This window comes from Nipponia nippon, unplaced genomic scaffold, assembly GCF_047370975.1.
Source record: "Nipponia nippon isolate SJK-2023a ecotype South Korea unplaced genomic scaffold, ASM4737097v1 scaffold_3, whole genome shotgun sequence".
NCBI lineage: Eukaryota > Metazoa > Chordata > Aves > Pelecaniformes > Threskiornithidae > Nipponia > Nipponia nippon.
In genome coordinates this window covers 82330828-82346576 of record NW_028262347.1, presented here as the reverse complement: position 1 = coordinate 82346576, position 15749 = coordinate 82330828, and the positions used below count along the sequence as shown (strand labels likewise).

General features: G+C 38.8%; 1 protein-coding gene across 1 annotated transcript in view; it reads right to left on the bottom strand.

The window, feature by feature from the left end:
- Window positions 1-15749, bottom strand: part of ANO2 (anoctamin 2) — a 199839-nt gene that overhangs the window by 92508 nt on the left and 91582 nt on the right. Inside the window, exon 14 of the mRNA XM_087765406.1 lies at window positions 4745-4828. Within this exon, the coding sequence (XP_087621532.1) occupies window positions 4745-4828 (84 nt within the window). The remainder of the gene's footprint in view (window positions 1-4744; window positions 4829-15749) is intronic.

Sequence of the window (15749 nt, the reverse complement as noted above, 5' to 3'; positions counted from 1 at the left end):
GGACTTGTTTAATAAAAAGGTGTGCTCCAACATCTAAAGTGTTTCCTAGGCCTTGTGGGAGATTTGCTTATGCAAAATTGGGTAAGGAACCAACTGGTAGCAAGAATTACTATTTCATGTTTCGTAATGCTGAAATTTTTAATATATGTATATAAAATATTCACCAGCAATGTACAATTCTACTTTATATTTACCTGTATTATCCTTACACTGGAGACCTTCCTCTTCAAACCAGCTTGCTTTAATTCAGTTGTTAACTGAAACAATGGTTCAGAAAGAAATATTTCTTTCTTTTGTTTCAATTACCAGCTGAATTAACAATTTAAATAACTTATTCTGCCAATTTCATATTTAAAATGAATTAAAGGCAAGATAGAATGCCAGATTCTATTATTCCCAGGGTTTGCTCCAAGTAAGGACATGAGCCAAGAGGCAAGCCCTTTTTTTCTATAAAGAAAATTTTCTTTGAGAAATATGTAGAATGAGTTATTCAGTTTCCTGCCAAATAAGAAAGATAAGAATATATATGATGTTGCATCGTGTTTGCCAGATCAGCTGGACATCTAATGAAAAGGAGCCAGGGCCTGATCCATCTCTCTCAGAAGGCTTTCTTTCCATGAGCTCTAGTGAGAGCTGGATCTAGCCCCATCTGCATGCTTTCAGGCACCAGACCAATTTTCATTTCCTGACCTGCATGTATTTCCATTGAGAACACTGCTATTGCTGAGAGAGAGGAACAACTTATCAGAAGATTACAAATATCCAACACCTTTTTTAGTTGACATTCTGCAGATACAGTAACTTTATCCAATCTGTTAAATATTTCTATCCACACCTTCAATGTTATAATGTATTAAACAAAAACAACAAAAAATAATATTAATTGCTTTATTACAAAAAATGCATCTGCCATATTTTCATGAATGTGTTATCAGACACATGCATTCATGTATGTACACATAAGCCTTCATCTCTGCCGCAAGGACTAAGAAGCCTTTCAATGTACATGAATCAAGCAGCTCTACATTGCAAGACTTTATTTATGTGACCACAAAAAATCACATAGTGCTACTGATTACAAGCCAGATCATTGCAGGTTTCCAGAATCAGTCCCTTAGAACTTGTCATTTTTTTAAATTAATGTCATAATTCATAAGGACTGTCTGTTTATGCATTTGCTACCTAACCTGAGGCATTTCACGTAAATGTTTCAACTCCTTTAGCTTTAAATGAATTATCTTCTGAAATAGTAGAACCTTAGGGTGCTATTGTAAGAGTAACTTCACACCAATCTTTTGTGAAATGCTCTGAGCCCTCACGGTTTCCTTCCCACTCTCAAAATAACCAATAAAATATTTATTAAAACAGTCTGAAGCACACAGGGTGATGTAGGCTGAAATTTTGTTCTTTGCTTATTACAGTAGCGTAAACACCCTAAGTTGTATTTGTATGAAAGCTATATTCTATAACACAAACCCCGCTGGGCAAGTAATACATTAGATCTGTATTACTTTCTATTGCCAGTCTCATCAAGCTGATTCGGAATTTGTTGTCTGGGTAGAGTGACTCATATGTTTACTGGTCCTGACAGGTGCTGGGCATCTTCCACACTCATTAAAGTTAATGACTTCAACAGCAGACAGGGAAAACTGTATGCTGAAGTAGGTTTCCTCTTAAAAGGTATTCCCAAGTTATCATTTTAAGAGAGTATGTAAGTGGTGTCGATTTTCTTCTGCAATCACAAAACCAGCCCATAATCAAACCCCTATCCCTTCATTGCAAAAATAACCCAATTAGCTTCACAGGGACTCCTTGTTGGAGTAAAGCAAGAAAAAAATTGCACTGTACACAGAGCTTTCCACATAAAAGCTCAGTTTCTTGCCATAAAAATAGTCACATCCTCACCGGAACAGAGGAATTAACATAGTGGAAACAAGCCAGTAATTTTATAGAAATATATGCCTTTAAGTAAGCTCTAAAGCAGTATTCTCACAATAGCCACAGCTTTGGCATCATTTCTATCCCAACAAGCCACAGCTGCTGAACTGGAGACTTCTGACTTCATATTAGATAAGTAATGAGAAGTTTTAAGCAGTGGTGCCAGAGCCTATCCGTTAATATCAATACAGCATGCTACAGTTGTTGACCAGGTACACCCAAAAGATACGCCTTTAAATTACACTAGTTAGCTAAAAATATTCAGGTGAGAACTTCACAGAGACTTATGCCATGACATTAGACTGTCAACCAAGATATGAGACCAAGACCTCACAGGCATCTGTGTATTCAAAGAAAACCAAGAAATTAGGAGGACTGAATCTTTAACTACAGAGAGACCTCTGCTTTGATGCCTGTCCAGACACTAGATCTGCACTATTAATATGTCAAAGTCCTGTACCCTGGCTTCCCCCCAACAAGACAGAAGTACTGAACCAGAGACCTCACAGAAACCTGTGCCTTAATGTCAACCTGCCATGCAAAAGTTCCTGAGCTAATGGTCTTGCAATGAGTATAACATACAGCCATCTGAAGGAGGAAAAAGAAAAGATTAAAACCTCTAAAAATTAGGCAGAAGAACTATTGAAGTCTTGGATACTTATCACTTTTAATGTCTAAATTTTCAGCATCTTCCAAAGCAAAATATAATGGTACATTTCCACAGTTACATTAAACATAACTGTTCAATTAAAAAACTGTCCTTCTTCCTCTTTAGCAGGTCTCACACAAACATTTCTTGCCCTTATAATATCATAAGACACTGAGGTACAAACCACTGAGCAACACATCTTCCAAACCCAGACTAACGTGCTGTTTGCTGGAAAGAATTTGAGGAAAATCAAAAAAGTGATTGCAACAGAATTAGTAGGCAAAATGTTGACTGATGAAAAACTGTTCAGAAGTTTGGAATATATTTCAGTAATTTGGGGAGAGATAGTAGTCAGTAAGTTGCAGGATTAATTCATTTATTAGAAATTTACCTTAATCAACCCAAATGCAATGTTCTGCCATATGAATAACTGTTTGCTCCCTATAAGTAACTGTTTGATGGCAAATGCCAATGTACTTTATTTCTTAATGAAGTTTGAAAAAGAGATTGACATGATTCTGGGAAACTTTTCCAGAAAATACTTAAATGACTCAATGAATAACATTTTTTTTTTTAAAAAAATTACTTCTGAATTAAATATTACTAAAAATCAGGAGTTTTGCAGTCCAAAATAGGATTTTGTCTCCTATGACGACATTGGAGAAAGTCTGCATACAGGTGCCCCAAAAACTTGAAGCAAATATTTTCTTTCCGAGTGCTATTTTTCCATCCACATTGGCACAAAAAGTAATTGGAGAAAAAAATATTCCAGGAAAGCCTTTCCCTTCTTGATGTCTGAAAGGAGTTCTTCCCGTTTTCATAGTGCCGGATCTTTACATTGTTCCTCATTTTCCACCTACACTCTTAGCATTTTTCATTGCTTTCTTTTACCTTAAATTAATTTTTAATTTATAATGCTGTGATTTCTGTGTCTCATTTAAGCACGATAGTCATCTAACACTGCCGCATGACTACAAAAGTCTAATATTCTACAGAGTCAGTCGCTGACTTCTTTTCAGATTTCACTTACTTTAAGTCAGAAAAAGCTGAACGGCAGCAGCTGCTTTATCCGTCTTTTACAGTCTTTGATGCCTCACTTGGAAAGGCCTAGACAACTGTTTAATGTGTAAGGGTAGACCTCCCCATACTGCTATGTGAGAGTCCCTGCTCATATTGGGCAAGATCCAAAGCCCATTAAAGTAATTGAGAATCTTTCCATTATCTTCTGTGGAGTTTGGTTGGGCCCAACAGGTGAAAGGCAGTCTTACTGAGATGAAAGATTCACTGGAAACACTTCACAGTCTTGATGGTGATCAGCAGAAGAAAGGGATAGTTAAGTTCTTTCATAAACTGCAAGGCTAAATTTGCTGGACCAAACCTGAAAACTGGAGTATTCTACAGTTCAGATACTGGTTCTCAATGTTTAAACAAATGAAACTGTTTCCTTCTACCTGGAAACTGAACATGGTTTTGTAATGCTTTGGCTTTGCTGGCACGTGTGGCATGCAGGGAATAAGCAATGGTTAACCAGGCTTAATGGACAAAGTCTACAGGGGCTTATGAGTGCTTAGGAAATAGACCTCAATTAGCATTTTACAAGAGGCAACCAGGAAAAAAGTGCTTGTTCTTAGATTTGAAATAGCCATAGAAAGCCTAAACACACTTCAATCTAAAAATGATATACCAATTATTATTTTTCTATTTGTAATGGAAATACTATCAAAACTTCACATGTGTGTAACTGCAACATGACTAAAGATGCCAGTGTTACCTATGCAAATGAAATCACTGTAATAAAAGCTGTTTTCCTTATTGTCCACAAAGTACTGAAATTCTAGGTCGCTGCTATAAGAATTCCTGTTGTGACTATCTTCCTAATCATTCATCGTTCTACAGGTTAGATCCTGAACCACCTGTCAACCATATTCCTATGCAAATTGCTTTATTTTGCAGAGCTAGCAACATGATGACTTCAAAGCCTTTCAACAGCACTGCAGGGCTGCATAACAACAGATCCTTAGCAAGCAACTTACAAGGCCGATTAAGAGCATCAAAAAGTATCTTTTGCAAACTATCCATCAGAGAAAGACAAAAAGACAGTCAAAATATAATGAAACACAAATCCAATATAAGTGAAAAGATTAAGTTGCATCTTACTTCATTTGCATTTTCTGTTGGGATGTTTTTATTTTTCAGCTTTTTCTGCAGCAGTTTGGTTTCATACTCTGGTCTGGGATGCTCCTGAAAAAGGGAAAAAACAACCAAATGTGTGGCTATGATTAAGAGAAAAGGAAAAAAAAAAAGTTCTGGTCACTTATTCATAATCCAAGCCATCAAGGTGAATCAACACCACAGCACCTTTTGGACTAGGGCGATCACTGTCTAGAGGTGTAGATACATTATGGGATGCTTAGGGGAGGAACCAAAGGTGGGGAAGGGAGGGATGTAAGTCACTTGGGAAGGAACAACTGTGGAAAAATAGGGGGATAAAAAGGGCCAGTCACATGTAAATAATTTGCTGGTCTGTATGGGGGTTTGCCCACCAGTAACTGAAGCAAGTGCAGATGTGAGACTGAGTATGTAAGCACTAGAGGAGATCAGCCTGAAGTAGGTGAAGTGTCTGGGAGCCAGGGAGGTGTGAGTCTCTAAGGGTGAGACCATGGCAGAGTTGACTATCAGAGGGACCAGGGGAGTCCCAGCTAAATGCCAGAGACACCACAGGGTCTGGGGGTGTCTAGGAGCGTGACCCACTGGAGTGTGTGTGTGTGGGTCTGTGTCCTCAAGGTCAAGACCAGGGTGAGTTGTTCTGCTGGGGGACCGAGGGAGTCCCAGCCAGCTCTGGGGGAGCAGGATGTATGTGTGAGTGTGCAACTGGAGAGGGCCTGTAGTGCTATGGGCTTGTACCTCTGGGTGCCAGCAACCGCGGAGACCGAGGTCCAGGGGCATCTACTGGGCACACTGAGGGAGCCCAGCTGCTGGGGGGATCCACATTGTACATACACACATATATATATTCTCACTAGCAGACGTCCATCCTGCTCAGCCAGGGAAAGGAGCAGGATGAGGCCATTGTGCCATCTGTGTTTGTGTGCCTTCTGTGTGCATCTGTCTGTGTGATCTGTGTGACTGGCCATGTACATGTATGCATACATGTGGTGTACATGTGTGCTCTGTGTACGTATGCCTACCGGGAATACATGCTTAGTCTCACTGCAGGTTGGACCTGGGGACAGGGAGCTGTGGCTGTCTCGCCTTTCTTGGGCTGTCAGATCTAGCCCAGTTTCCCCTATCAAGAACCTTTCAAGGTTTGTTTGCAAATTATATTTTTCTTTTCCAAATTAAAGCATAAATTAAGCATGGCAGCACAAACTTACCAGGATTTTAAAGAGAGCAGCTCATGAAAAAGACAAATGCCATGTATCTCCTCATTCCCGCCAAGTTCTGAATTCATTCAGAGCCTGGAATTTGAATTTGATGCCTCTCACAAAAAGGCGATTTCTATAGCATTGGTCATACCATCCATCCTTACTATAATTAGAACATATGCTTATCAGCCCAGTCACAAAATTGACTTACTAACACCATTTCTTTAAAAATTAATTAATCCTCATGGACAATAGAACAGGGGTTGCATGGAACTTCAGCAGTCTTCCTTGGGGGATATATGTGCTGTTCATTTTCTGTTATCTGTAACATTTTCACTACATCAGGCACCATCTTGAGCATTCTCTGTTGCACACCAGTATATAGACATAGTGAGAGTTCCAATGTATTTTTTATCCTGATCATGAGATTTTCCTGATGCATTGACAGGTATGTTAGAACACTATCATTTAAATAACTGCCTTAAATGAATATTTCTGTATCTTTTTGACCTCTATGAACAAGTCATATGCATGTCTGCCCTAAAGACAGTCCCACAAATGGCACATGGATTCTACTGCTCCCATGGAGTCTGATACTAACATGGGAGGCTTGAGGGAACTTTCTGTCTCTAAAGCTCAAGTACAGCTATGCCTCTGAGACTCTAGCACTACGATGCTATAACAAACAAATATAATGAAACTGCTAGCACAACAGCTTCTTTTACACTTGTAATTTCATGTACTATTCAAATTAATAAACCACATTCCAAGGGTGCAAGCGTGACACTCTTGACATCACAGAGTTCTTTTACATTACTTATGCCTCACATAAAAATCAATACTACAATGAATGAAGTTCAGGAATCACTATAGCACTTCTTGTCACAAGGGTCACTGTTGTTATTACTTACAAAGTGCTATGAGTGTATGTGGAACTCCAAGAAATAATGAGGCACGGGTAATCTCTGACATTACTAAAATTGATTAGCAGCAAAAATGGTGGTGAGCAGGATGGGGAAAGGAAAGACAAAGATACAACAACAAGTGCTTAAAGATGCTGTGGTCAATGCATGTATCTTAATGTTCTGTAAATTTTCACTAGCTTGTGGATTTACATTAATTTGTATCATGCTTCCTTAGAAAAGATTCAAAGGTCACATGGAAGAAACATCTTTAGACTTAAATGAAGAAAGGATGAAGGCATCAGGCATGGATGGCTACATGAGAGGAGACAGCTTGATGAAAGTAGGGAAATGAGATAAATGAAGCTGTAAGGAACTGAGGAGATCTAATCACACTATGGGAGCACCTGCAGAGTTGAATTGGCTTTCTTCTTTTTTTCTTGTTTTCTGCTAAGCAAAGCATTCTGGAACAGCAGGGGCAGCTGCCAGAGGCCAGAGCAACTTTCCAAAATTGGTGTGAAAGGAAAAAGGGTGAGAAAATCAAATGCCAAGCAAAACATTGTACTGTAACTTACTTTTTTGCTATTGACAATTTTGCTTTCAGTGCATATACTGTTCAAATTTGGTCAAGTTATATTTAGTTTTCCTAGTAAGACATTTCAATGTCCTTTTAACTGCATTCCATACACCTACGTCTGGATTGGAAAATTAATTGATCTGTCTTCACTGAATCTGCCAAGTCATCTTACCCTTGATTGAACAGTCCACAACAGACCGCAACAGACCACAACAGACCACAGTGCCTCCTGGAATGCATGTATGTATATCTTCTTTTTATGAGTATATTGCATGAAACAATTCTTTACAAAATAGATTTAGAGATACTTGATCCTGATCATATATACATGGATTTAAAGGAACAACTCCACTCTGCTGTAAAAAGAGTGTGATTCAGAATCAATTCTTTGTCTGAAAATGGGAAGAGTTCTACACTTAGGACAATAAGCTAGAAATAGTTGTCATGACTTGAAGAAGGCCAAGTGTCCATGTACAGATAAATATGAATCTGGAAGTTTGCCAGTACAGCTGCCAGACACTTATTGAAAACCATGTGAGCCAAGGTACTGTGAGGCCAAATGAGTGCTCAGAGTTGAAAACGATAATTCCCATCCTGAGAACAAAGAGCCAAATCATGAAATTTTTATTCAGACAAAACTCACATTGACGTCAGTGGGAATTTTCCCTGAGAATGGTCTCCAGGATTTGCCTCAAACTTACAACATGTGTATCCACAATGCGTTGCAAATTAAGGCTGTGTAGGTAATGATCCCGTTTGATAAGAATATATAGAGAACCGATCTCTCCTTAACTTCTCTTTGATTTACGAAGAAAGTGATAATGGAATTTTACAAAGCATGCATGACAAATACATCTGGGTTGCTAAGAAAAAACAGAACCTTAGAAACTATCCCAGATTAACAGCCCAAAGGAGTTATCAGCAAAAAATAAGCCAACCCACTGCTTCATTTTTACACTTAAAGGAAAGTCAAAGAAACACTGAGAATTCATTGAACAGCCTTATCCTAATATGCTGAACACAAACAGAGCAGCAAAGCAGTGCACACTGGTAGGAAGGAAGGTCTCCACAGATGAGAACTGGAATGTTCCATCTGCTGCCCTACACCAAGATGGAAACTTGGAATGAACAGAACAGAGAGCCCAGCTGTTCTTTGCTGACAGAGAGTTAATTATTACAAACCAAGGACTAAAAGCCTCTATTTCTTATGATGATGACACAGTGTGGGGAGAAGGCTAAGGAAGAGATTGTCATTCATACCAATGATCTGTTTAGACTGGCCTAGTAATGGGATGCTCATCCAAGGAAAAGTACTTTTATATCTCAGCACATATGAAGGGATCACTGGATGTTCACAATCTTTTTAGTCCAGATCACTTGCACAATAAATTTGATTTATGTAAAATCAAAACAAAAGCTTGAATAAGTTATCTAACATTATTACAAATTTAGGGATGTTAAAAACAAAAGCCACTATACAAGTACATAGGAACTCAGCTATCAAAGGTATTGTAAAGCAACATAAAACTGAAGCAGTCAAAACTAAAGAACCCGTAAAGTATATTATGGAAATATATTTGCCAGATAAATAGATAGATATAATGCCTTTCTTTGCTCCCATAGAACAAGACCAGTAGTAGTGCTTCGGAGGATTACCTTCAAAACTAAATTTTGAAATATGGCCTCAGATTTTTAAGTGCCCTTGAGACCAAACAACCAAATGCTGCCATTGCAATGTCAAGATATCACATTTTGTGGGTAGCTGTAGCAGAATATAGCATCATTTATTTTTGTTCATTATTCAGTTCAAATTCAACCCATTTAAATATGCCTACATCAGCAAGCTAGATGTCCCTTGAACTCTGGTATTGAAAACTTGGCTTAACATTATTTATTCTACTGCATGATAAGTCATTGCTGAAACAAATGAGCTGACAAACATAAAGAAGAAACCCAGCTGTAAAGTTGGATGCCAGCCCATTTAAATGGGGCACCACCCAGCTTGTCAGTGGAACAACTTCCAGCTTACCTTATTGCTCTAACTTTGATAAAATATTACCTGGTCTCTAGAAAATGTAAAATGTCTGTGCATATCACTGTCATGTTTATTGGTTTTAGTTGTCCTATGCCAGTATCAAGTAGTCACAGTCATGGACTAGGACTCTATCACTTTAGCCACTATATAAGCATAGAACCCCTTCTCCAAAGAAATGTTCTTAAAGAATGGATTGTTTCTTCTTTGGGCAATGTTCTCTTTTTTTGTCTGATAATGTGCAACTGTGGGAACACTTGGCTGTGGAAGCACTCTTTAGGGGAGTGTGTTTATGGAAATTTTTCTCCGTCAATATTTAGGACTGAGTGTACTTTGGATGGATTACAGATTTGTAGGTCTCACAAAAAGAAATACAAAAACACTTGAAAATCCTTTAACTTTCATCTAAAATAGCTGTTTCACAAATCGTAACATTATGGTCTCAAGATAAAATATCCTACAAATTAGCAAGGTTAGAAACCAACTGTTTCCTCCAACCAGGAAAAGGTATTTTTCTTCTAAGCAAGATCAAAATCATGAGACACTGGGCCTTGAACTTGTCATTGGTCCGAGGCTACATATTGCACATTATACACCACAGTGCTCCCAAGAAATTTAGAGAGAGGGTTAAAAGAGAAGGTCACTGATGCATGAAAGAGGCAAACATTTTGTAGATTCATCCTATTACAGCTTGTCAAAAGTCATTGATTTTAGATCTATGATTGAGTGGGCAAGTAGCTGTCAAAGTTGAATGCTAAATCAAACTTACAGCATAGTGCTTATATCAATTCCATGGATAGAACTACTGCAAATGTCATTTATTTCCCTGTCTTGCCCTTGTCAGAGATAGATAAGTGAATGTAAGGTAAAAATGTTTCTAGCATGTCAGATCTCAAAGGCTATCAGTCTCTCCCATTTTAATAAGAATGCCTCATAAATAGCCCAGGTTTTCTGCCACACATGAAACTCTCTTCCAGGTAATATCAGAATGGATTTTTGTTTATTAAGTAGTATTTTCTCAGCACTGGCTACTTATGATATTTCTGGAATTTTCATTTCCCTGGAGTTTTCTTCCTTTCAGCCTCTGTGCACCTGGAACCCAAGGCTTACAGTAAACCTGGCTTAGGTAAAAGCAATGTGACTCTATATACCATTTTAAGGCATACTTCCTAGAACGTCTTAAAGCATATACATCAGATGCAAGGTAACAAAAGCTTTATAATAGACAGAATTTTCTGGTTCCAGAAGGTGTATAGTCTGACCAACCATTGTCTTTCCAAACTTTTGTGAACTTTTCGAGTTGAACCATGATCCAGATTAGAGCATTGGCTCCTCTCTAATGTGGAGAAATGCAGATACTTTAGCTAATCTGAACTAAAAATCTATCTCAGACCACAAATATTTGTTCAGTCTTTATTAATTCGTTTCAGCCGTACCAGTGTCTCTTTTAATTGTTTCCCATAAATATCCCAATGACTGGATTTACAGCCAGGAATGTTCATGAAAACAACTTACTTGAAGCAAACACAAATGTTGAATTTGTAGTCAAAAGCTTTTATACTTGAGGTTTGATTTTAATGGCTTCAGTTTCACAGCAGCATAAGCTAATCTAAGCCTGGCCTCCCATACTCTCAAACTCAGTTTCACCTTGCACTAGCCACACATTTCCGTTTCTGTCCTTACACTGACACCAGTGCATATGCAGCTGCATGGTATGGTCAGGATAAAAACTCCTACCACTCATACCCCCAGCTACCCTTCAGCTGTATCAGCTGTCTAAACTGTTCACCACTCAGTTGTATGATGCATGTAAGAGGAAGAACAAGATTGCGTGGATGGGATAGTAGCACTATGGTAGTGTGGAGTTAGATTGGCTTAAGCTGCTACACAGCTGCAATCTACAGATGAAGCTGCATGCTACAGATGAGCTGATTTAATGGCTCATCATTGCTAAAAGGATCCTCATAACCCACACATTCTTCTCTTCCCCTGGCCAATGCCCTGATTATATTATGTGAAAACTTATCTAATTAATTCGTCCCCTCTACCACAGACACTGTCCACTTTATTTCTGGAATTACTTCTCTACAGCTTTAGTCAGTAGGTCCAGGTGATGGGTGAGACACTGGAATTAGTAGCATGAAAGTAAGGATGGGATCTCTACCTAGTGGTAGCAGTGAACTACTGAGGCATTTTACGCATCTTCACCCTGGGAATCTAGATCTTCCAAAGACTTCGGAGAATAGCATGGCCAATACATTAAAAATAAAGAAAACCAAAACCTAGACTCTTAATTTTACAAACTGAGGTAAATAAATCCATAGATAATCACCTCAGCAAAAAAACCCCGAATTTTAGAAAAGAGAGAATCAATCACATTCCCCATTAAAGTGAGAGGAAGGGCTTTGACTTTTATCTAGAAACTGTGCCACATAGTTCAGGTGCCTGAATTTACACTTTGGATGCATTTGTTCTGTTATGTCTAAGGAGACTGGCCACTCCCTTCTATGGAAGAGCCAATGGGATCTGGATCTCTAACTTTCAGACTGCTTTGAAAATCTCAGCTCAAGATGCCTACCTTAATGCACTCATATTTGAAAATGCTGTGATAGGCATACATTCAGAGACAGTGAGAATTTCATTATTGTGTAATGAACTCTTAATGGACAAGATACAGGTCAGCTTTTCACACAAACCTACACACAAAAATGGCAAAAACTTTCTACACTCCTAGAAGAAATTTAATTTTGCTGTAGAAGTAGCAGAGTAGGATGGAAGCAGGAAGATGAGCTCTAAAAAGAGTCAGTGGTGGTTTACTGATTTGAAGTCAAGATCCAGAATCAAAGAAAGTGTTTACATTTTCCAAGGGTTAGAATTATTTCTATACATCTGACGCAGAGATGTGTGGATGAATCTAGGAAAAAACACACACTTAGTACTTCCATTACTTCTATTGCTTGTAAAGTAATGAATAAAGCAAGGCATTTTGAAACTCATATCAATAAAACAGTGTCTCACACCACATAATTACATATTTGATATAGGTGTAATGTGGGAGAGTTTTTATAGGCATGAGTTTGCAACAATGTTGCACTACTCATAAGTGTCCATATGCATGTGAAAATGAAGAAAATTAGACAAAAATAAAAAAGCCTAAGGCAAAACTAAAGAATAGGAAACAATTCTGACTGCTGAAATATGATGAGTTCTGAAACTCTGCATTCATTTTAAACAATTGGCAATTTTGGCTGTCATTAAACAATATCACAAAGTATTATTCTTAAATTTTAAAAGCCTTTCCCAAGTTCAAAAGTACTTTTAGAAATAACTTCCACTGGGTTTAGTACTTCGTGCAGATTGAGAGAAGAGCTACTTCTCCTTCCATCTTATTTTAGTCTTGATTAACCTTCCTGTGTCAATGACACTTCATGGGAAAAATCACAGAATAAATAAAAATGACCTAACAATAAAAGACTTTACAAAATAATAAATGACATTTAGGCCCCTTTATTCTAGTTCATTAAAATAAGAGTTTCTTAACAAATTTCCACATTATTGACATATGCAGTTGGGGTTAAAAAAATGGCAGCCTCCATTCATACACATGAGTAAATGTAAAATGCATCTTAAATTTAAAAGAAAAAGCTCATTTCCTTAAAAAGAAAGCTCTTCCCCCACACAAGAGAATACATAGTGATGTGCTGAGGTACCTGGAGCAACCGCCGAACTAGGACCGGATTCTGATCTCCTTGTTAACACCAATAGCAGGTTAATCTTGGAGGCTGTCAGCATGTCTAATTTACCTATACTGAATCAGCCCAAGACATCTTCAGTGGACAGGAAAACTGATTTTGTTAGATGCAACAGAGGAGGACAGAGGGGAGGAAAAATGGGGCTGAGAAAAAACAATGGTGCCTAAGAGACCTTTGCATGAGAGAGCTAGGAGAGGGAGTACTGTGACTTTGGGGGGACCTGAAAAAGGCAGACAGGGTTTTTGAGACTCTGGGAGAGGAGAAGGTCCCTCTCCACCACTTCATACCTGTCTCCCTCAGAACAGACACTCCCTTGCAGTTAAAAATCCCTTACCCTCACTCCACATCTTGCCTGTCCTGCAAGAAGCACATGACTGGCAAACGCTGCTTACCCACCTGGATCTCCTGGGTCACTGGGAAGTAGGAGAGGAAGAAGGAAGGGCCTAGAGATGGTCTCTGTTCCTAGAGGGGCAGTGCTGGATACGGGATGCAGTAGGTCAAGACAGAGAACTATTGGAAAGCAGGACTTTCCTCCCTGTTGTTCCTTTCCTCTTCCAATAGCTCCTATTTTCCATCGTCCATGCTATGACCATGCCCTGGGCAACAACAACTGCAGCAGAGATCTGTGCTGCACAGGCTGGAAGAGCCCATTCCAGCTCCTCCTCCATAGGTTCACACTCCAGGTAACTGCCCACCTGGTTCCCTGCTTACACCAGGGAACATGAAGATGTGAGCCTCCTCTCTGAATTCAGGTAACTGTAGGAAGAAAGACCTCATGCCACCCCAGGTGACCCAACCTTTAAGTGGCCCATCACAACATTCTGAGGACTCAAGACTACCTATGAGGAATCAAACAGCTTTGAGGCTTGTAGACAATTCAGTCCTGGAAAGGACACAGGATGTCATTATAATGGAAATGGAATAAAAGAAAGGAAATGAAAGCATGTTGATATGTCTGGTAGAAAAGAAATTAAAGAGGAAAATTAACTAGAGCCCCAGCATATTGTGGCACATCTCTGATCAACAGTGTCAGAACGAAAAAAATGTAATCATTTAGCTTTACCAATTTCTTGGCAAGCAAAGGAATTATCACCTGCTTTGGTTCTTATAGTTTACAAATTAAAACATGTTTAACGTGTGCCTTCATGTGTAATTTTTTAATGGAGCAACAGCTGGTACTAAATAGATTCCCCTAAGGCTTCAGGGATAACATCTATTTTTCAACATTCCTTCCCCAACTATCCTAATAAAACTCAAAACTCTCATCCTCCTGAATATAGCACTGAAATGTAATTTTGAAAGGACTTGTTCAGAAGATCAGGGCTATCCTAGGATTATTAAATAATTAATGTTAACAGAAATTCAATGAAGGTAACAGAAGATTCACTGGAAGGAGTGATGAAACCCAAGAAAAGGTAGTAAAAAAAACATAAAAAGAGATGAAAAATAATTGGAAACATGAACCCAACAGCAAAATCAGAATAGGCATGGGAAAAATGTGAGATAATGCTTCTGGGGAAAATAACCCAAAATGAAGATCTTATTGGCACAAGAAACCTGAGAAGTAGTGACAATGAAAGGAGAGATTTGAGACAACACAAAATACTGTAGCTACACATTCTCCTTTTACCATTACTGACTATTTTTTCCCAAGAGGTCTAAGCTGTGAATACACACTTATTTTATTAAAGTCTGCTTTTCACTCCTCCATTTTTTAAGCAAACAAAAATGTCTTATACTGCCTGTTTTAGTAGGCATTATTAGAACTTTAGAAAAGGAGTCTGCTCCTATAATTTGCAAGGTGGAAGACAAGCTGAAACCATCAACTTAATTAGATCACAAAAAATTTTGAAAATGTGGTAGAGAAGATCGAGTGAAACCATGATTGAGTTAAGAGAGAATGGAATACACTGTATTCAGCATTACTGTGACCTCACCTTGAGTACTGTGTGCAGTTCTGGCCCCACAATTTGAGAAGGATGTGAAGGTCCTTGAATGTGTCCAGAGGAGGGCAACAAAGCTGGTGGAAGGGCTGGAAGGCATGTCCTATGACGAGTGGCCAAGGACTTTGGGCTTGCCTAGTTTGGAAAAAAGGAGGCTGAGGGGCGACCTCAGGCTCTCTACAGCTTCCTGAGGAAGGGAAGTGAAGAGGAAGGTGCTGATCTCTTCTCCCTGGGATCCAGTGATAGGACACATGGGAATAGTTCAAAGCAGCGCCAGGGGACGTTTGGACTGGACATTAGGAAGCATTTGTTTACTGAGAGGGTGGTCAAACACTGGAACAGGCTTCCTAGAGAGCTGGTCGATGCCCCAAGACTGTCAGTGTTTAAGAGGCATTTGGACAATGCCCTTAACAACATGCTTTAACTTTTGGCCAGCCCTCAATTGGTCAGGCAGTTGGACTAGATGATTGCTGTAGGTCCCTTCCAACTGCAATAGTCTATTCTATCTGTAAACATATTTAATGTGACCAAGTCTGCTTGCTATTTAATTGTCTTACACAATCTACCTTATTATTCCTTGTCCCTTTCCTT